This window comes from Pyrgilauda ruficollis, unplaced genomic scaffold (assembly GCF_017590135.1).
Source record: "Pyrgilauda ruficollis isolate IOZ18807 unplaced genomic scaffold, ASM1759013v1 scaffold122, whole genome shotgun sequence".
Lineage (NCBI taxonomy): Eukaryota > Metazoa > Chordata > Aves > Passeriformes > Passeridae > Pyrgilauda > Pyrgilauda ruficollis.
Window position 1 is genome coordinate 744,745 of NW_024510544.1, and position 20,903 is coordinate 765,647.

Here is a 20,903-nt window from a genome sequence, read left to right on the forward strand (position 1 = left end):
GCTCACACTCCTGATTTTTATTGAGTTTAATTGGCTCCGTAATAGTTTCATGGCAGGAATTATGCTCCCGTCAAAACCGGCTCCTGCGAATGCTCCCCTGTGGTAGGAGTGAGATGGGGCAGAGGATGTGCTGGAAACCCCGGCAGCCCCTCCAGCCCGGGGGTCCCACAGCACAGCTCCTGGCAGTGCCGGCTGAGGGACAGCCACATCCCCCCGCAGCAGCTCCTCAGGCCACAGAGCACCCCAGGCAGGGAGCTTTCCTCCCCTCTCCTCCTCCTCGCTCCCACTACTCCCTCCCAGCTCCGGGGCCACGCTGTGCTCTGCTCCCTGCGGATCTCGAGCTTCAGGGCCGCCCTCAGGTGCTTCCCCTCCAGCCCCTGTTGCTGCTTCCAGTGCAGCTCATGCGCTGATCTCTCCCAAGGGACTGGCAGCCGCAGAGCTGGGAAGATTCCTGATGCAAAGAGAGGGGGCAGCCACCCTCCAGCAGCCAGCTGGGTGCCACCACCAGGGACCTTCCACCAGGACCTTCCTCCAGGACCAGGAACCAGATCTTTCCTCAAAATCTTCCCACGGGAGCTTCCTGACTGTCCCTCTGCAGCTCTCCCGCTGCTCCATCCCCACGGACCTGCGTGGCTCCCACGGCCTCTTCTGCTTCTGAGTTTGCTCCAGAGCTGCACGTGCTGCCAACACTAAACCTTCAAACACGAGAGCTGCACTCTGCAGGACACCAGGACGCTGCTGGCAGACCTGCCCAGGACCCTGAGCTTCCCAGCCCTTGCTAAACCCAGAGTCAAGGAAGCAGAGGAGAGCCCCCGTGGGCAGCTCAGAGAATTAAGAACGAGCTCCTCAGAGGCTGTGAATAAGTGATTGGTGGTTAAGACCCCCAGCAAACACCAAGTTTGCTGCATGCAGCCCAGGGAGCCAGAGGGGCTGGGAGAGCAGGCTGTCCCTGCCATGTGTGTTCCCCCGATGTGCAGGACACCTTCGGGCTGCTGCCAGCAGGGGAGGGAGCCCACGGCAGGCAGCCTCACCCTGACTGCTGCCTCGGGAAGATGGACCACGAGGGACTCCAGCTTTGGCACAGCCCTTTCTGCTAAAGCTGTGTCCTCACAGGAGCCCACACCAGCTGCTCCTGAGCTGTCCACAGTGGGCACAGAGAGCAGCTCTTCCTTCCCCCTGTGCAGCAGCTCTCTGTGCATCACAAAGGGGGCAGCAGAAGGGTCTGGGGATGGCTCATGCAGCCTTTGACCGGTGTGGGACAGGGACGGACAGGCCCCCAGCCAGAGGGGCTGGGCAGGAGGCGTGGGGTGAGCTGCCAGGGCCTGCCCAGCTCTCCTTGCACTGGGGTTTTACTCCTCCTGCTTCTCTCACCCACATGGGCAGGGCTGGGGCACCCACTCCCCCATCACCAGCCAGGGTCCACACACCCCTCTCCAGGCACCCCCAGCCACTCCACCGAGTCTCTGGGATCCTCAGCACACAAAGCAGAGCTCTCTCTTTTGATTTAATAAGTATCTGGAAATGTCATAAAAGACGTGATAATAAAATATCAGATGCAGGAAAATGAGTAGCCAAAGGCATTGAAAACAGGGACAGGGTAAACGCAGCAGATTAAGACACTAATTCCCATTCCTTGTATGTTCTTCATCTTTCCTGTGTCTTGACAGACAGAAATAAATGCCCCCACCTCCCAGGAAGCACTGTCTGCCTCTCCCTGCTGGATTGTCACCACGGGTGCCCCAGCCTAACAGCCCATTTGTCCTCCACACTCGATGCTTTATCACCTTCAGAGGAGAGGCTGCGCTGCTCATCCCCCTCCCACCGCCAGCACTCGCTCAAAGGGCAGCTCAGATTCCAATGGTGATGGCTAAATTTGATTTTTACTGCTCTAAGGTATTTCTGCAAACTGAAGACCCAATTTGTGCCTTTGTTTGGACAAAGCAACAGGAGCAAAAACAGAACTAGAAGGGAAAATAGTCTCAGGGATTTTGGAGAAGCTGGCAGGTCTCGCTGTAACTCTGACACAGTGAGAGCTGGGCGTGGGGATCTTCTTCCAAATGCAGCTTTGGAGCAAATCAACTGCCGGTAAATTCCCAAGCCCAACACCGTGCTGTGAAGGTGGGAGCAGGATCAGCAGCAAGGTGATGGATGTGTTAATGCTTTAACAGGCCAACCACCCCATAAATAATTTGCTGGCTTCTGGAGAAACTGACCTGGTCACAATGGCAATAAAGGGCTGTCCCCCGGGCTCTGCTCCAGGGGTCCACAGTCCTCCCTGGAAAGGCTTAAGTGGCTTTTAACAATGTCTGTTTTATACTGTCGGAGCCCAGTCTGTGCAAACACCACGGTTCAGCTGCAGGGATATTGCAGTTAAAAGGCCCAGCAGTGATCAGTGAGTGTGGCAGGCACGGCTGAGCTCTGTTTGCTCTGTGGGAGCAGGGTCGTGGCTGAGCTCTGTGTTTGCCCTGTGGGAGCAGAGCCTCGTGTGGAGCGTCCTGCTGGGAGCTCAGCTGGGTGGGAACCCCAGCAGTGCCCAGCCCGGGGGAGCAGGGGAGGTGACCAGCCTGGGGACTTCACAGGAACCCACCAGGGACAGGCCCACAGCCACCTGCAGCTCTTCCAGGCAGCAGGAGCAGATGGAGCCAGGCTGCAGCCAGGAGATGGGGCTGTCCTGGTGGATTCATCTGTGTACTGGCTGTTCTGCTTCTGCACGGAGTGTTCCTCTGGTGTGCTGCTATTCTGCTCAGGTTCTGGGTGCTCCTGGGGCATACTGGGTGTTCCTGGTACTCCTTTTCTATACTGGCTATTCCTCTCCAGTCCTGGATGCCCCCACCCTGCGCTGTCCCACCTCCAGAGCTGGCACTGGGAGCAGGCAGGGCTGCTGCTGTATTCCCTGTTCTCCTGGCCTTGCCACGTGTGTCGGGCTGGTCGTGGCCTCTGCAGCTCTACCACAGCACATGGGGATGCTCTGGGATTTCTGTGCTGCTCCTTGGTCAGTTCCCAGGTTTGTCCCGGGTTGCAGCAGTGTTCAGTCCTGAACACTGAGCTGGGGAATTTGTCCCACCCTGCTTTGCTGTGGGATGGGCCGGGTTTCTGTTTCTGTAGCTGCAATAAGGGACATTCCCAGCACTGGAGTCATTTGTCAAGCCAAATAGATGGCAAATGTCTCCAGCATGGCACCTCCAGCACAAGGATGGGACTAAGTGGGAGACAATGAGGAAACAGTTCTGGAGGATGGATCAGCATGGGCAGCCCCCTTCCCTGCTCCAGCAGCAGGGACAGCCTGGAGTGCCCATCCTCACCCCTGTCCCGGCTGTTCCCGCACTCCCATGGAAGATGCAGCCGAGGAGGAGGAGGAGGGTGGCAGTGCCCCACTTGGCAGAGGCACTGGTGCCCACAAGGGGCCAAGGAGAGGACAGGTCCTGGTGCTGAGCTGGTGTTTCAGTTTACTCTGTCTGGGCTGTGATCTGCACCCGCTCTCGTGCTGCTGGTGGTGGCAGAGCAGTTCCCTCCCTGGCAGCAGGAGCAGGGGCAGAAATCCCACCTGGGCAGTGACTGGCACCAGGTCCTGCTCTCTGCCCCTCTGTGGGCACTGCTGAGCCTGACCCATCGCTGCCGGGGCTCCCTGCCGTGGCTCGCCCTCACCAGAGCACCTTCCCTCGGAGCATCCCCTCTCCCGCCGGCCCCCGCACGCACAGCTGCCTCCCAGCCACCGGAGGCAAGCGCGGCTGCAGTGCAAAGTAAATTTTACATCCTTGCCCCTATTTTTGCAAATGAGTGTAACTGTCAACTGCAGAATAAATGACACCTAATTACTGTTGGGGGGAGTTCAGGCAGGAGGGCTTGGCTGGGAGGGGATCACAGGGAAGCTCCGGCACTGATGGAAAATGAACAAGATGCCGGCTGTAAGGAACCATAATTACAGAGGACTGACACACTGTGAGCTGTTTATGGTAATGAAGTGGTGCATCAAATCAAATTAACCTTAGTTATTTAGCACGGAACGCACCGAGGACTTGGCTCAGTAGATGCTAAATCCAAACCCGGAGCCGTGCCCGAGCCGAGGAAGCGGCTGCAGCGCTGCACGGGTGCCGTTTTGGTTTAGGATCCGTGCGGGGAGCGGCGATGGCGAGGGCGGGCGCGGGCGGAGCGGCGGCGCGGGCGCTGCCGGCGGCCCCGGGAGCGGCGGAGCCCCGCAGCATGCGGCCCCGCCGCCGCGGAGCCCGGCGCAGGTCAGTGCCCGGCCCCGGCACGGGGGCACGGCCCGGGGGTCTCTCGGTGCCCCGGGCCGCTCCCGCTCGGCTTTCTCTCTCTCCTCTCTGCTCCGGCCGAGGCTGCGGCGCGCGCAGGAGGAGCGCTCCCGCCGGGATCCCGCGGCGCTGCCGGGTGAGTAACCCTTCCCGTTAACCCAAACGCTCTGTTCAAGATTCACGAGCTTCCCGAGCGAGGGGCCCTCTGCGTGCCGCAGCGCTGCGTGTGCCCGAGGAGGGCATCGCCGTGCGGCCGGGCCCGGGGGGAGCGGCGGGGCCGGGGGCGCCGCGGGCAGGGCAGAGGGCGAGGAGCTCCGGGCAGCGCTCCTCGTGTGACATCCTGCTCCTGTCTGTGCTGGATGTCACAGGGCTGCCTGTGCCAGCCGCGTTTCTTCGGGCGGCGGGGGAGGCAGGAGGGGCGCGGCGGGCTCGGCTCGGGGGTCGCTCGGGTGCGGGCACAGCCGGGCTGCCTTGGCGGGGCAGTGATGGGTGGTGCGGGCACCGAGCAGAGCGGGAGCGCCCTGGGGAGCTGCCAGCTGCTGGCACGGCCCAACAGGTGCTTCTGAATTGGTTTGGATTAGGAAATGTTTATTCAGTGCCCTGCGTGCCGGCGGGGGCCTCTGGGGAGCCGAGTCGCTCCTCAGGGAGAGGATTCCTCTGCAGGACTTCCCACTTGTTGGAACAGCACCAATCGCATCTCCAGCCAAAGCTTTCCTCTGTGTATTTCGGAGGAGTTTGATGATTTTGGAGTACTGCAGTCAGGCCTATCCTGAATTAAATTATTTCCAGGAACCCGGTGGCTCCCCTCCCAGGATGCCAGATCTTACCCAACAGCATTAGAGTGCTGAACTGCCCTGCGGCTCCTCCCAGCCTCTCATCCTCAGCCCTGGGTTCAGATGAGCACCCCGGGTGTCATCCCAGCAATTCCTCCCCCAGCAAATGCTCCGAGTCCCGCTCCGTGGTGGAGACATTGGATTTTGTGGTTATGAGTTCATTTCCGTCAATATGAAAATACTGTGTGAGTCCAGAGAGTTAATCACTACTGCAGGGGTATAAAGAGCAGAGATTTCCTCTAATCCCCTTTAAATGGCCTCCAAATGAGGACTCAACAAAGATGACTAATGACAGACACGATTAAACTAATTTAGTAGGTGAAGCTTCAATGGAAGCCCCGAAGCCCAGGTACAGCCCTGGGGCCCAGCTCCTCCAGCTCACTCACAGCCTCTTTGCCCTCACAGCTGAGTAAAACAAACTCGTTAGTTTTGTTTTGGTTTGACCAGAGGATTCCCTTTCTCTATTGAAAATATCTTTGTCTCTTTCAGCAAATCTTTTCCTTGCTGCTGCCAAATTCCGGCTCCCTAATGGGATGCTAAATGCAGTTGCAGTTAATAGCCAGCTGCATCCTCATCCCTCACCTGATCCCGCCCCTCGAAGGGCTCCCACTGAACACACACCAGCCTCTCACCAGCTGACAACAGTAATGAAAGAGAAAGTCAATGGAATTTCCCTGGGGATCTCTGGAATGTCTGGGGAAGGTGTCTGGGGACCTCTCTGAAGAAGGTCCCCTTCCAGGCCCATAACGTACCAAAATCTATGCAGAGAAAAGGGCAAAACTGGGGGTCCCATCCCCACAACATTGAGTGGATTTATGGGTGATTAATGGGGTACCAGTGCTGTCCATCTTGCTTTTGTTTAATTATCTTTTTTGTATCTCTCGTGTCTCCCTAGGCCCGAGCAGGCAGGGATGTTTGATGGATTATTTATGATATCCAGGTCAACACGTCCAAGTGTTACTGCCTCATGATTTGCTGCGCCACAGAGGCCAATAGAGATGCCTTGTGTTATTAATTATGCCAATACATTTTCCTGAGCAATGTGATTAATTAGGCTGTGCGTGGCAGGGCTGTGGCCGGTGCTGTGGCTGTTTGCTCTCGGGTGGAGGTGGCTGGAAGGGGGAGCAGGCAGCAAAATCTGCAATTGGTCTCAGTCCTTCTCTTCCAGAGCACTCAGGGGGAGATACAATTCCTGAGGATGCATTTTGCATGCCAGGGAGCCACAGGGCTGCAGGGAGCTGCCTCTGGCTGGGCAGCTGGTCCAGGGGAATGGGCAGTGCCAGAGGCACCACAAGAGGCCAGCCAGCAGCTCGTGTTTAGCACTGCAGGGGTGGATCACACTTAAATTGCAGAGACTCATCCGTTCTCACTGAACTTCTGAAAAGTGCATGCACCAAGTTGTTCCTGTAACCCACCTCATTTTCTTCTGCAAGCTCAGAGTGCAGAGTCTGTGCTGTGCTGAGCGTGGTGCCTCAGCCAGGGTGCAGCCCCCTCGGGGGCACGGGAGGGAGGGCTGGACCCACCCCGGGTGATATCCCAACACCCGCTGCCAGTCTGCAGGGTGGACACAGAGCACGGCGTCTGCAGCTTAGCCACACTGTGAAAACATTCAGAGAAAACCTTTTTTTTTTGGCAGAAGCCTCCTCAGCTTGCCAGGTTTGCTCAGCATCAGGGCTTCAGCCTCCCTGGCAGCCTGACCTGTGTGCTCCCTGTGCCAGCAGCAGGGCCTGGGCAGAGTGGGGTGCCCAGCCCAGCATCCCCAGAGCTGGCACACGTGGTGCTGCCTGCAGAGCTCAGCTCTGCTGGTTTCCCGTGGAGATGATCCTGTCCTTGGCCCTGCCCCGGCCCCCAGAGCGCGGCAGGGGAGCTGAACCCTCTCTGTCTTTTGTCTCCATAAAGGTCAGAGAAGAGCTGTCACTCTCTAAGTGCCAAGACGAGTCTCCCACCCTCCGGTGCCAGAAGACTGGGAACAGTAAGGCAGCTGCTCACTCTTCCAGTGGTTGCTCTGTGGGTGCACGTGCTCTGGGTTTGCTCTGGCTGCTTTCCCCCTCCCTGTTGCGGGTGTGATTTTGATGGTTTGTGCCTTCCACGCCACTTAGGCCTGGCAGTCACACAAACCTCTGTGCTGGTGGTGGGAGCTGCCCTGTCCTCCCACTGATCTCACAGACCCTGAGCTCTAATTTCCCCATCACCAAGTTATCCCTGCGGCAGGAAGAGCAGAACACAGGGTGAGGGGCAGTCCTGGCTTCCCCAGCATCAGAGCCCCTCTGAGCACATCCAGCAGCACTTTGGGCTCCAGCCACAGTTAAAAATCCCTGAGACAAGGAGCTGCTGCTGCAGAGCCTCGGGCTGTCGGGGCTTTGTGTGCTCAGGGCAGCAGGAGCTCCCCGTGCCGCACCTGGGGAAGCTCCGTGCACACTGTGACCGCTGCCAATTTCACACTGCTCTGAGCTCGCCCTCACTGAGCTCGGGAGATGAAAAACATCTTCATTAAGGAAAGTCCCAGGCCCCTGACTGGGAGCTGAATGTTGCTTTAATGTGGGCAGGGAGGGAGCCACGGTGGTCCCTGGGCTCCCCTGTGAGTCTGGCAAGGCTCAGGAAAGGGACTGGCCCCTGGTTTTCCTGCTGCTGTGACATCTGGAGAAGGCTGTGGCATCCCTTTGGCCACTGAGGGGGTGTGTTGACCTCGCCATTGCCCCAGGTTTCCGCGGGTGTGGGGGGAGCTGACCCTGCCCCACAGCCCACCCTCTGGGCCCAAAGCAGAGCTGCAAAACCCTGGGATTTCGGGAAGGGCCCGGGGCCTGGTGTCCTGCAGCCAGGGCTCAGGCGCGTTCCCCGTCCCCATGTGATGCTGCAGGTGTTCCTCTCCCCTCCTGTCCGGGTCTGTCCCTCACCCCTGGGTCCCAGCACAGCTCTTCCTCCCGTCCCCTGTCCCAGCCCTGCTCTGAGCGATGTCCCCGGGCCAAGATCCCCCTTTGCTGCAGGGACAGCAGAGAACCCCCGGGGCGCTCGTGTCCCTCACTGTCCCCCGGCACAAGCCTCGGTGGTGGCCGCGGGCTCGCCCCAACCTCCTGACGCCGTGGCTCCCGGTGGAGCCTCACGGGTGGCCGTGGGTACAGGGACCGTGCTGTGCCCCCCGTGTGCGGTACACGGACCCCCTGTGCCCCCTGTGTGCGGCACACGGATCCTGGGGTGCCCCCCACGGATCCTGGGGTGCCCCCCGTGTGCCCCCCGTGTGCGGCACACGGACCCCCTGTGCCCACGCCTGTGAGTGCGAGCCGCGCCTGCGGGGCTGTGTGGGGGCCGTGCAGAGCCGTGCCGGGCTGGGCCGGGCCATGCAGGGCTGTGCCATGCCGTGCCGGGCCGAGCAGAGCTGTGCCGGGCCCTGCCGGGCTGTGCGGAGCTGTGCCGGGCCGTGCCGGGCCGTGCCGTGCCCCGCTCTCCTGCTGCCCCAGCGCACCGGGAATTCCCTCCCCAGGAGCCTTTCCCTCGGTTTCTGTCCTGCCTTTGCTCCCGGAGCTGAGCCGAGCCCAGCGCTGCTCCCGGCTCGCCCAGGGCCCGGTGATTATCCCGCATCCCCGTAATTAGCTGCTTAGGCTGTGATTGCCCCATTGTCCGCTGGATGGGTTTAATCATTCTTTTCTCCTACAGTGGCAATTTTGTTCCAATTAATTATTTCAGTTTGAACGGCAATAGCTGGTTGAGTTTAGAGAGAAATTAAAAGGGTAGGGAAGGATAATGAGGAATGAGCTGGCCGGGGAGAGGCTGCAGACGGGGTCCCTGCTTCTCTTCCAGCCTCTTGCTTGCTGCCCAGGGAGCTTTATAGGGCTGGGAAACCTCCTGGGAGGGAGCTCAGAGATCTCCCAGCGTGCCGGGCTGGCCCAAACACTGCCATAAAACAATGACACATCACCACGGGGCCACCCAGCAGCGCAGGTGACGTCCTCAAGGTGATTTTGGACGAGATTGATCTGGATTTCTAAAAAATTTAAAACAAATAAATTTAGGGTTAGCCAAGGTTTTGAAAGGAAAAAAAAAAAAAAAAAAAACAAAAAAAACCAAAAAACGTTACTGCCTTTCAAGATTTACAAAAATGCTGCGCGGGAAATTCATGTATAATTCAATGAATTCCACAGTAGTTTTGAATATTTAAATTATGTATGGTCAAAGCAATAAAAAAATCTGCATTTCCTCACTCTGAGCCCCCCAGCGCCCCCTCCCCAAAGGCAGCTCCTGCCGCTGCCCTCCCAGCGCTCCGAGGAAATTGGGCTGGAAAAGTCGCGGCTACTGCTCCCCGCGCAGCCCGGGGCAGCCAGGGCGGTGGGCACGGCTGCACCAGCCCCGGAGGGGCGGTGGGCACGGCGGGGGCACGGACCCCCACCCTCAGAGCCGGGGGAGCCGAGCCCCCAGCGCTAGCACCGGAGCATGGAGGGGTCTCATCCCCTGCCCCATCCCTCGGGGCCCGGGGGCTGCAGCAGGGCTGCTCTGGCCTCGCTGCCCCTTCCCCGTGCTCGCTCCCACCCTGCCAGCCCCCTGCATGTGTCCCCTGCTCTCAGCCCCAGCGCTGGGCCCTGCACTTCCTTTTTTCCAGGAAAAAAGGGGAAATTCCGACAAAGTGCTCCCCCTGCCCCTCCCTCCACCCTCTCTCCAGATGCTGTAAATTTTCATTAGTATTCTGTAATTTAATGATCTGTTCCCAAGAGGAAATTAGTCTCCAATTTGCCAAAACTTCCCTGTTAATTTAAGCCTTACAGGGGGGAGCTGGTGCCGGAGCCCGTCCCGCCGGGCGAGGACGAGTGACAGGGACAATTCTAACGGAGCGCCCTCGGAAACCTTCCAGCCAGGACTGCAACCGTGTTCCTGGCAGCAAGGGAAGCAATTTCCTCCCGGAACGAGAGATTATTTCGAACCTGGCAAAGTCCAGTCCAGCTGGAGGCTGATGCTGGCAGGCTGGCAGAGACGAGATGTGCTGGGAATGTGCTGGGGATGAGCTGGGAATGAGCTGGGAATGAGCTGGGAATGCGCTGGGGATGAGCTGGGGATGAGCTGGGAATGAGTTGGGAATGTGCTGGGAATGAGCTGGAAATGCGCTGGGAAAGAGTTGGGAATGTGCTGGGAATGAGCCGGGAATGCGCTGGGAACGAGCTGGGAATGCGCTGGGAATGAGCCGGGAATGCGCTGGGAATGTGCTGGGAATGAGCCGGGAATGAGCCGGGAATGTGCTGGGAATGAGCCGGGAATGTGCCGGATGAGCCACCGGTGCTCCTGGGAAGCAGCTCCTCCGAACCCTCGGGGCGTTCAAGCCATCCGTTTAAAATGCAGGCTCCGGCCCCGGAGCAGCCTTGGCACAGCTCCCCCAGCCCGGGCAAAGCCTCCCCGGCCCTCGGCGGCTCCGGGACCGCTGCGGGTCCCTGGGGCAGGGCCGGGGCTCCGTGCTGCCCCGGGGGTCGCCCCCTCCTCTCTGCTCACCGGGGTGGATGGGGGTGGCTCTGCTCATCAGGAGCTGCGGCAGAGAGAAGGTGCTGGGAGTCTCCGTGCGGGGAAAGTGCTGCAGGAGGAGCTCATTAACTTGAACAATTGGGTCCAGAGGGTTCATTTGTCTGAGATCAGTTCACTGTTTTTTCTAGTAATGTGGGGAATGAGGGAGGGGGATCTGAGCCTGTCCTCAGTGACTGGCTCTGTGACGTGCCCCTTTCTCATTCACGTTCTCTCCTCAAATTGCCTTTAATGCCATTTCTTTTCCTCGCTCCCACCCGTGTGGAACGTCTGTAACCCTTCGCTCCCACGGAACTGTGGGGCACAGCAGGCCCTGGCACAGGCTTCTCCAGCCTGGCACTGCAGGGGTGTCCCTCATGCCAGCTGGTCCCTGCACCACTGCCAGGTGCTGCTGTGTGCTTGTTCTCCATCCTGGGCTCCTGCAGCTAAAACCTTGTGTCCCCTGCTGTCCCCTCTGTCCCCTCTGTCCCCTGGCTCCAGGGCCGGGTGGTGGCTGCTGGGCAAAGCCTGCTCCCAGGGCTCAGCGGGGGCTGATGCCACCCTGGCACAGCCACTGGCACAAGGAGGTGCCAGGTGCTGTGCTGTGGAAGGCTCCAGTGCCAGCTGAAGCTTTACTGGGTGATTTCCCTTGGTTTCTGGGCAGGGTTAGGGCAGAGGTGCCTGAGGGGCACCGGTGCACAGGACACTCCTGCCACGGCCACAGCCAGGGCTGACGGCAATCTCGCCCTTGCCTCGCTCTGTTAACGAAGGCAGAGCTGTCAAATCACAGCCAGGACTGCAGGGGAGCCTGGAGCCATCCCCTGCCAGCCTGGCCCCGGCTGAGCTCTCTCCATGGGCGTGGGAGGAGGATGAGGAGGGGAGGAGGATGAGGAGGGGAGCACATGTGGGAGGAGGATGAGGAGAAGAGGAGGGGAGCACGTGGGAGGAGGATGAGGAGGATGAGAAGAGGAGGATGAAGAGGGGAGGACATGGGAGGAGGATGAGGAGAAGAGGAGGATGAGGAGGGGAGCACGTGGGAGGAGGATGAGGGGGGGGGGAGGGTTGTGGAGGGGAGGATGAAGAGGATGAAGAGAAGAGGAGGATGAGGAGAAGAGGAGGATGAGGAGGGGAGGATGAAGAGAAGAGGAGGATGAGGAGAAGAGGAGGATGAGGAGGGGAGCACATGTGGGAGGAGGCCACACTTTGGGCTCCCTGGAGCTGATGGAGCGAGGGCTTGGCCAGGTGGCTGCCGAGCCCCTGCCAGCCCTGCTGCAGCCACCAAAGGAGACCTCAGCACCCCGGCAATCCCCACGGCACCTCCTGATCCCCCCAGCCAGCCCTGCCCCAGACGTGGCTAAATCAGAAGGGAAATCTATTTCCTGTTTAAAAAAAAAAAAAAAAAAACAGGGGAGCAAAGTCAGTGTTAAATATAGACATATGATATGTAAATGAATCTGACAACTGAGTGAATAAAAAATGAAGGCTTGAATTATTGAAGGGTGGGAGGAGATGGCGCATGCAAATAGCATTAATGTGGAAAGAGGCAGTGCTCAGAACAGGGAAAGGAGGTTTTGAAACGTAATTATTTCTTTTTAAAAAAAGGGCTACACATAAAATAAAAGCCAACGGAGCTGGTGCATGTTTGTCTCAAAGCCTTTTCTCTCCTGCTTGTCCCTTTATCCTTCTGGCTTATTTTTCCTCTGCAAAGCAAAGAGAGAAAGCAAAGGCTACTGCAATTTTTTGGCTTTAATTAAAATAAGATAAATTAAGTTTTAGTTGCTCACAAGAACAAGTGAGACCCAGGGGTGGCTGATCACAAGCTGCTGCTGAGAGGGCAGGATCAGGTGTTTGGTAATTGATTTGGTGGGGACAGGGCTCTGTGTCAGAGCCAGAGCAGTCACAGCCACCCCCTGGAAAGGGTGGGGACCTCCAGCACTCTGCAGAGGAAGCAGAGCTCAACTTTCACGGAAAAACACCCACCTGGCGATGCCAGCCTGCCGGGAGGGTTTCAGTACAGCTCTGCTGTGCCCTCCCTTTGCTGGGCTTTGTTGCTGCTCCTCCCTGTGCTGCAGAGCCCGTGGGGCAGGAGCAGACAGAGCGTGGGGCTGGGTGTGGGAGCATTCACCATTCAGTGTTGAAGACAGGAAACTCACTGGTGATTTTCATCAGTGGTGAAGCCAACAAGGAATTCTGGTGGTCAGTCTGCAAGCACAGAAAATGTCCTCATCACCTTCCTTACAGCTGTGTTTCTGCCTCCTGACCCTCTTCAGAACTGGCGGGGCAGGTTATGGGTTCCCTTTCCCTACCTCAGGATGTGATGGCTTGGGACAACTTGTTAAACTGTACATCAAAACATCATTTATTAGAAAAGTGCCTCCCTGGGGATTCTTACCCTGCATTCATTATTTGTGTGTGCTGACAGTGAGCTCTGCTGTGTCCAATCTGTCTTTCTGGCTGTTGGCACAGCCCTCGCTGTGGCAGCACCTGAGTGTCTCCCTTGGTTTATAAAATGATGGTTTGCTTCCCTCTCTGCTCTGCAAAGCCACAGGGGCTTCAGCTTCATGGATGGCACATGGGACAGGTGTTCCTGTTCCCTTCCAAGACCCCAGAGGTGGAGGGGTGTCCCCAGGGTCTGCACAGGCCGTGGTGATGTGCAGGGTCACCCCTGCCTGGGACGCTGCTGTCACGGGAGCTGTGCTGGTGGCTGCTCCGTGGGGCTGCCTGTGAGCTCAGGCTGGCCCTGGCATGCCCCACGTCAGGGCACAGTGCCCTGGCTGAGCCCCTGCCCCATGTGGGCAGGCCGAAGGGGAGGGCAAGGTGCTCTCCCAGGCCACGCTGGGAAGCCCAGGAGCTCCCTGGGGTGCTCAGCTGCATCTGGCAGGGCACGAGAGCCCTCTGGACAGGCCCAGGAGCAGCTCCTGCTCCCCGAGTGATAAATCACCCTGCAGCACGATCAGGCACACCAATCTGCTCAGCACCACCAGCCTTCCATGACATAACTCTGCACAGGGCTGTTGCATCCCTCTGCAGGGGATCTGTGATCTCGGGGGTGTGTGGGGTGGTTTGCTCTGTCTGTGCCATTGCCCAGCCCAGCCCAGGGCTTTGTGCCCCCTGCATGAACTCATTAAAGCAACATTTCCCCCCTAGACAACTTTTGCATCGATGAAATAAGGGGGAAAAGAGAATTCCTCCATGGATCCCCCCTCATTTCCACTGCCTGCTTGACAGGTGCCATTCATGCCCCTTGTCAGGCCAGGCCTGGGGTGACACAGAGGCAGCTCCTGCTCCAGCCTCTCTGCCGGGCTCAGGGCACTGGTCCTGCGGTGCCTCTCAGCTCGGCTGTGCCTGGCTCCCGAGGCTCCCGGTCCATCCCGGCGCGGGTGCTCCCTCCCGGCCCGTGTCTCCATGGCGACGCGCTCTCCGTGCCGCAGAGCATCCTCGGCTCGCCGCTTCCAGCGCTGCGTTTGTACTCCCAGCCTTTGTCTCCCGCCTGGCGCTGGCAGCCGGCCAGGCCAGGCATCCATTTCAAAGCAGCCTTTGTTTTATCGGCGCAGTAGCTGCTCAGAAATCCGTGGGATGCAGTCCGGGTGAGAACGCTGTGTTTCCCCGCTCGCCTCCTCCCCCAGCCGCGCTGCCTCAGCGGAGCTGGTGCGGCCGCAGAGCAGAGGGCAGGAGAACGGCCAGGAGCACGGGGGGGCAGGCGATTTCCTCCTCTCCCCCTCCCCAGGCACAGCCGACGTTCCCTTGCACAGTCAGAGGTGCCGTTTTCAGCCCTGTCCTCGAGGCTCGGGGCAGCCAGACCTGCTGAACTGAGATAGAGTGAAGATTCCAGCCCCCGGCAGAGGAAAAAGTGCTTGGGGTGAACTGCAAGCCCAAGCTGGGGTCCTGCCCAGCCTGCTGCCTGTCTCCTCTGTGACTGCCAGCTCTGCCAGAGACAGGGCAGAGGCAGCTTGCTGGACAGTGTAATTGTAACATCCATTAATTGTAATATCCGTCCTTGCTCCCAGGGGGTTCAAGGCTCTGAAGAAGGGATGGTGTTACACAGCTGCTCAGGTGTGCAGAGATGGATGCAAAAGTACGTGCATGCATCCACAGGTGTACTTTTGAGGGTTTGTGAGGGCTCTGGTTTGCAGGCACTCGGGTCCCTGTGGATCTTCCCCAGGGCACAGCGAGGCAGCCAGGAAGGGACACAAAAAGAGGCTGTGAAGTGTCATTGCTGAGGTCCTGGTGCTCCCCAGGGCATCCCTACAACCCTCAGAGCATGGAGTGAGGCAGGAGGGAATGAGAGGATAGCAGGATGACAGGGAATACTTTGTTAAGGGCAGAAGCAGCAGCTGTGTGTCAGCCTTGCCCAGAACAAAAAAGTCTCCAGGAGAAGCTGTCCCTGAAACAGACACCTGGGAGGGCAGCAGGAGCTGGGCAGCCAGCGCTGGGGCAGTTTATCCAGCAGTTTGTGCTGCCCTGCTGCTCTGGGGAGAGGCTGGGACAGGAACTCCTCCAGCCTTGGGCCACATCGCTCAGAGCCTGAGTGTGCCAAGCAGGGCTGGAGCAGGCACGGGGGGCTGCTCCCCAGGGTCTCACTGCAGGGACCTCTCACGGTGCTGAGCCTCAGACACTCTCCTCAGTGATGGTTGTGGTGAGATGTAACCATCACAGTGCCTGCACCTGGGACCACTGGGAGAACTGGGAGTGCTGGGACCACTGGGAGAATCGGGATCTCAGGAGTTCAGGGTCCCACAGAAAGACCAGGGCAGGTGCCAGCTGTGCCTCAGGCACGGAAGAACCACCCTGGTAGCACCGACATGACTTTGCATGAGGACACTTCCCCACCTGGAGACAGTCCCAGGAGGTAAAAAGTGCCAGAGCTCTTGCTGTGGTCTGTGGTGCTGCTCAATAAAGTGTGTCCTGGCCCCATTTTATTCTCCATAATTAGGAAACCCAGCAGACTAATCGCTCTCTGAAGCCCAAACCGGAGCACACTGCTGGCACAAAAAGAGCTGCTCTGCGACAGAGCAGGGATTGTTTGTGCCATTTCAGTGAAGTGCAAGGGAAACAGGTGAAATCTGTGCTGGGAAAGGGCAGCTGTGAGCGAGGTGATTGATGAGCATGGATCAGGAAGGGCTCATGCTGTCACACGGGGCAGGGTGGGCAGCCCGGGCAGGGGAGCGCTGCCCGCAGCCCCTGCCCAGCCCTGCGGGACCGGCCCCTCCGGGCCATCCCCTCCTCTCCCGGGCTCCGGGCCATCCCCTCCTCTCCCGGGGCTCCGGGCCATCCCCTCCTCTCCCGGGGCTCCGGCATTTCTCTGGGGAATTTCTCTCACCAATTCAGCAGCCCAGATCAGTCCCGAGGACGGGTGAGCTCTGCTGTGGATGTGGCTGGGTTGAAGACGGGGGAAGCTGTTTCCTCTGTGAGCATCAGTGTTTGCAGGAGCCCAGCACAAACAGCTGGGACTGGGGGGCACAAACAGGAGGGGAAGCACTTCTCCCTGCATGCATCCCTTGTGTCTTCTGGCTGCTGGTTTGTAGCTCTGTGGGCTCTCCAAAAATGCCCCACTATTTTTTGAAATTGTATTTTCGGTTAGCAAAAACCCAGAAACAAGCTAGAAAGAGCCGTGCCTGTGGAAGGGAGTCCAGCACGTGCAGAGCCAGCAGGCTTCACGTGGGCAAATCAGCTGAGCCACCCACGGGGCAGGTGATGCCCAGGGTGGCTGGACCCACTGCTGTGGCAGCACCTCGAGGGGAGCCTTTGGGGCTGGGGGACACCCCAGGAGGGCTCTGGACTGGGCCATTCCCTGGCACCTGGGCAGAGCATGGGGCCTGGGAGGGCTGCAGTGAGCCCAGCGCTGATTCCCTTTGGAAGTGCAATGCAGCCCTGGTAAATAAATAAAGATTGGATCTTGTCAGTCTCCTGTACTGCACCACTTCCAAGCGAGGCTGCCGTAATTGGCTGGATGCAGAGCGAAATCCAGGCTCAGCGATTCCATTTTGCAGTTGGCAGCCTGCCCAAAGCTCAGGGAATGCAAGTTGGACTGCCTTTAAAACACAGGGAAATCCTTCATCTTTGATAATTTTCTTTTCTGATCTGAAGGGCAGGATTAAATCCTCATTTAATAACCCCAAGTGCCTGCTCTGCCCTGCTCTGGTCGCTCTGAGTGCTGCCAAGGCTGCGGGGCCGGAGGAAGGCAGGAATGTTCTCCAGGGCACAAACTGATGGCTGCTTGCTGCTGCTGCAGCCCCCGAAACAAACCCAGCTGTGCAAGCCCCAGCCTCAGCTCGGGGTGCTGTTCCTTGCTTTGCAGGTCTGTTTCCAGCTGCTTGCAGGGCTCATTGGAAGGCAAGCCCAACGCTTTCTGCTACCAACTTCCAGTTATGTAATTTGTGGGTTTTTCTCCTAATTAAGGATCCTCAGAGCCCCAGATGTTCCCCTCTACCACACAGCCCAGCTGACTGCACTGACAGGCTCTGGGGCAGGGATTGTTTTATCAGGAAGTGCTGCCTGTTCAGTACCTTTATGTTGCCACCTCTTGCTGTCGCCTGGGCTATTTTTAAATCCTTAAATAAAGCGTCTACAATGAAAAAGAAAGGAGCCTCCTTGCAGAGGAACACAGAGCACCACACTGACGAGGAGACTGTTCTCCCTTGTCTGTCAAATCAGCTCATTTAGATTATTTAAGTCGAGAGCAATTTTGAAAACAATCTGTTTTGCCGCTGACAGCGGCTCCGCTCTGTGACGATGCTGAATGGCTGCGAGTTACTGATGGCAAATCCCCCCCGTCCCCAGGCCCGAGCTTCTCCTGAGACAGCCCCAGCTCTGTTTTCCCCAGACGTGAGGCAGAAAGTATTTTCTAACATGTCGGCTTGCCTTGCCTCGAGAGCAAACTGCAGCTGAAGGGGAAGGGCGGAGGGGATGGGAACGCTGAAATGGCGCCAGCTCTCCTTAACTGTGCTCAGGCAGTGCATTTCTCTGCCTCCCTCTTGCTCTGATGATATGAAAATCCTAATTAAAAAGTGAACGGGGATGTGACGATGGGAGGACCCGTGTGTGTGCCAGGCTGGCAGGGTGCAGGTGGCTGCTGTTGCTGGGAGAGGATATTTGGGGATCAGTGCCCACGAGGGCATGTTTGCCGAGTGGTGAAAGTGTAACCGCACGGCTCCAGCCCTGGCAGCTGCCTGAGTGAGGCCGGCCCTTTGCCCTGGAGGAGTTCTTTCCATGATTCCTGGTTTCTAGTGCCATGTGTGGCCCGAGTGCCACAGAGCCGTGCAAACCCAGCTCAGGGCAGGGCATGAGGAGGGAGCACGGTGGGAACACGAGCTGGTTCCTCCCTGCACACATTTCCCCAGTGCTCCTTCCCACAGGAGCACAGGGGGTCCTGGGGCAGGGATCCCATGAGGAAGAGAAGCACGGATGTGTCACAGATGTGGGCTAAGGATTCGTCTACCCTTCAGGCTGAAAGCAGCTCCCAAGCCAGCTGCTTATGAGCATCATTTTAAGCACAGAGGTGTTTTGCTGTCTCTTTGCTGGCAGAATCTGAATCTGGGTCCTTGGCAAAGAAGTCCAGAGGTCCAAGCATCAGAGAGCACCAAGGGACAAAGCACAAACCAAAGAACTGTAGTAAACAGGAGAGAAAGTCCTCCCCCAAATAACTCTACGCTCAGCACCTATTAAGGCTGAGACCAGGAGTGGCTGACACCTGAGTGCTGCTTCCAGCCAGCACCCAGTACCACTGCTTTGGATGATGGGCTGCTGCTGGGTGAAGCTCAATCTGCTGCTTCTTCTGGAAGAAAACATTCTTCCTGTTTGAGGATTCCTGGATTTCCCTGGTGCTTCTAGGAATTCACCAGTTTCATACGTGTCAGAACTGAGCAAAGCGCTGCTTGTGAGGGTGAGAGGTGAGATCATGAGGCTGATGCAAGGAGGAGATGACGGGGTAAGTGATGGAGGGCTGGTTCCTGCAGAGGCTTTGCTGATGGTGCAGACCCTGCTGCAGCACTTACATGCAGAAAGAAAGCCACTGCTGCAGCAGTCTAGTTGCTAGGAGCACGTGCATAAGTAACATTAGAGAACAATCTAAAATAATAAAGCAAGCTGCAGACCTTGACTATGAATTTTATTGACAGTGGCACAATACAGTTAATAAACTGACATAACAGGAGTACATAATGAATTCATCAGCCTTCCCAACTGAGGACAGACTTAACAGCAGCCCTCCTACACCACGTGTAGTGCCTCCAAAGAGACATGAAACAGGGCTGCTGTGAATGGAACAGCGAGAGAGAGCTGAGTCACACTTCAGGAAATAATGGCTTTCAGTTACACACAATTACATGACAGTCCAAACTTTTTCACATGAAGAAAAATAAACAAGACCAGATTAACTTACAAGTTATTACAAGACACTGAGGAGCTGATTTCAAACTGCCGCTTCAGGGCTGTGCCTGTTCAGCTCACAGCGATGCACTCTGCATTACTGAGCCTCTAAGGACAAAAATACCCTCGCTGGCTACTCTGCATTGTCAGAAACCTTGCCTCTCATGCTGGAGGATCTTCTCCAGCTGAAAAGCGCTGTACTTTGCTCATGCTGCCAGGACAGGGGATGCTGCAGCAGATCTCCAGGGATAAGGCTCGTGTGCCCAGGGCACCCGTTTGTCTCACAGAGGGATCAAACAGCATTCCTCTTCTCACCAGCATTGGTAAGAACGGTACAGGCCAAAAACTGGGCTGGAAAATGCTGCTGCCAATGTGCAGCTGGAGCCTGGGAGAGAGCGAGAACTTCCCCATGGCAACAAAACCTTGGTTGGGAGTGCTTGTCAGCTGCAGAACCATTCACTGGGAATTCTTGTCCACTCTCAGTTTTGTGTGCTCTGACATTACCGCTCTCAATTCCAATCCATTATCAGCCCTTTGGTCTGATGTTTCTAATTTCTGTGATATTGTTACTGAAGCCTCGTGCAGTAACAGAGCGTGGCTCACTCCTCACTCGCTGTATTTGAAGTTTCTCTGTGTGTTTTGGATTAAGCCCCATGTTCACATACATCGATCTCTCACCAAGTTTGCCATGCTGGGGACTCTTCTATTCTCTCCCTCAACCCAACAGAGTCAGTGGAAGGTTTAGAGAAATATCTGTGTGGTTATTTAGACATTAACTCCTTTTATCTGCCAGTTACTGATGCCCCAGGCTCACCCTGGGGGAGCTGCCCCACACAGGGATGGAAATGGATGTTATGTCCATCTGTGCCTTGTCCTGCATCACCTGGGGAACAACCGTGTTCTGCTTGATGAGACAGCGCCTGGAATTCCTGTGTGTGACCGGGATAAATAAACACTGCATCGGTGTGTGGGACCCCACTGCTCCCCAGCCTCGAGGGTGTGCTGAGGTGGGGTTCATCCCCTCCACCGTGCTGCAGAGGGAGGACAAGAGCACATGGCCTTAAGCTGAGACACGGCAGGCTCAGATTAGACATTAGAAATTGTTTTTTCACGTTTCAGCTGGTCAGGCTTTGGAAGGGGCTGCCCAGGGAGGTGGTGGAGTCCCCATCCCTGGAGTGTTTGAGAGGCATCTGATGTGGCAGTGGTGATGTCGTTTTGGGGTGTAGGGGTTACGGTGGCAGTGCTGCTGGAAGGCTGGACTGGATGATCACAAAGGTCTCTTCCAGCCTTGATCACAGACTAAAGAGTCTCCTGAGCTGGAAGGGACCCACAGGGACATGCAGCCCAACTCCTGGCCGTGCAGAGAACACCCCAGCAACCCCACCCTGGCATCCCCTGGCCAAAGGCTCCCGGAGCTCCGGGGAGCTCGGGGCAGTGCCAGCACCTCTGGGCCAGAACCTGTCCTCATCTCCAGCCTGACCCTCCCTGGCACAGCCCAAGGGATGATTCCGTGACCCGAGACCCGGACGGGACCCGGCCCGAGGCTCCCGTGCCCCCAGCCCCGAGGAGCGGCCCGGGACGGGCTCGGGGTCCCGCTCCCTGCATGCCGGGGAGCCCCGCTCCTGGGTCCCGTTCCCTGCCCCGTTCCCGGCCCCGCTCCGCTCCCCCGCTCCCCCGCTCCCGGCCCCGCTCCCCCCGTGCCGGCGCCCCGGAAGCGCGGCCGGGGCGGGTTCGCTTCCTGCGCGCGGGGCGGGCGGGCGGCGGCGGCAGGAAATGGCGGCGGAGCTGCGGCTGCAGCTGCCGGGCCCTCCCGCTCCGCAGCGCCGGGCTCAGCCCGCCTAGAGCCGCCGGCCGCGCCGGGCCCGCGCCGCAGCCTCCGGGACGGACTCCGAGCACTTTACATACATGAGGTACCGGGGCGGGCGGGCGGCGCCGCGCCGGGCCGGGCGGGGGAAGGGCCGGGCGGCGGGGCAGCCCC

At 58.1% G+C, this 20,903-nt stretch overlaps 1 protein-coding gene across 3 annotated transcripts in view; it reads left to right on the top strand.

Moving 5' to 3' along the window:
- Positions 1-20,644: 20,644 nt before the first annotated feature.
- The window catches only part of TNRC6A (trinucleotide repeat containing adaptor 6A), a 44,011-nt gene continuing 43,752 nt past the window's right edge, over positions 20,645-20,903 (top strand). For 2 of the 3 annotated variants that reach the window (XM_041490278.1, XM_041490282.1), the window contains exon 1: positions 20,645-20,835. In XM_041490278.1, coding sequence (XP_041346212.1) covers positions 20,831-20,835 — 5 coding nt within the window. In that variant the 5' untranslated portion in view covers positions 20,645-20,830. The remainder of the gene's footprint in view (positions 20,836-20,903) is intronic. The other variant, XM_041490281.1, reaches the window with a different exon arrangement.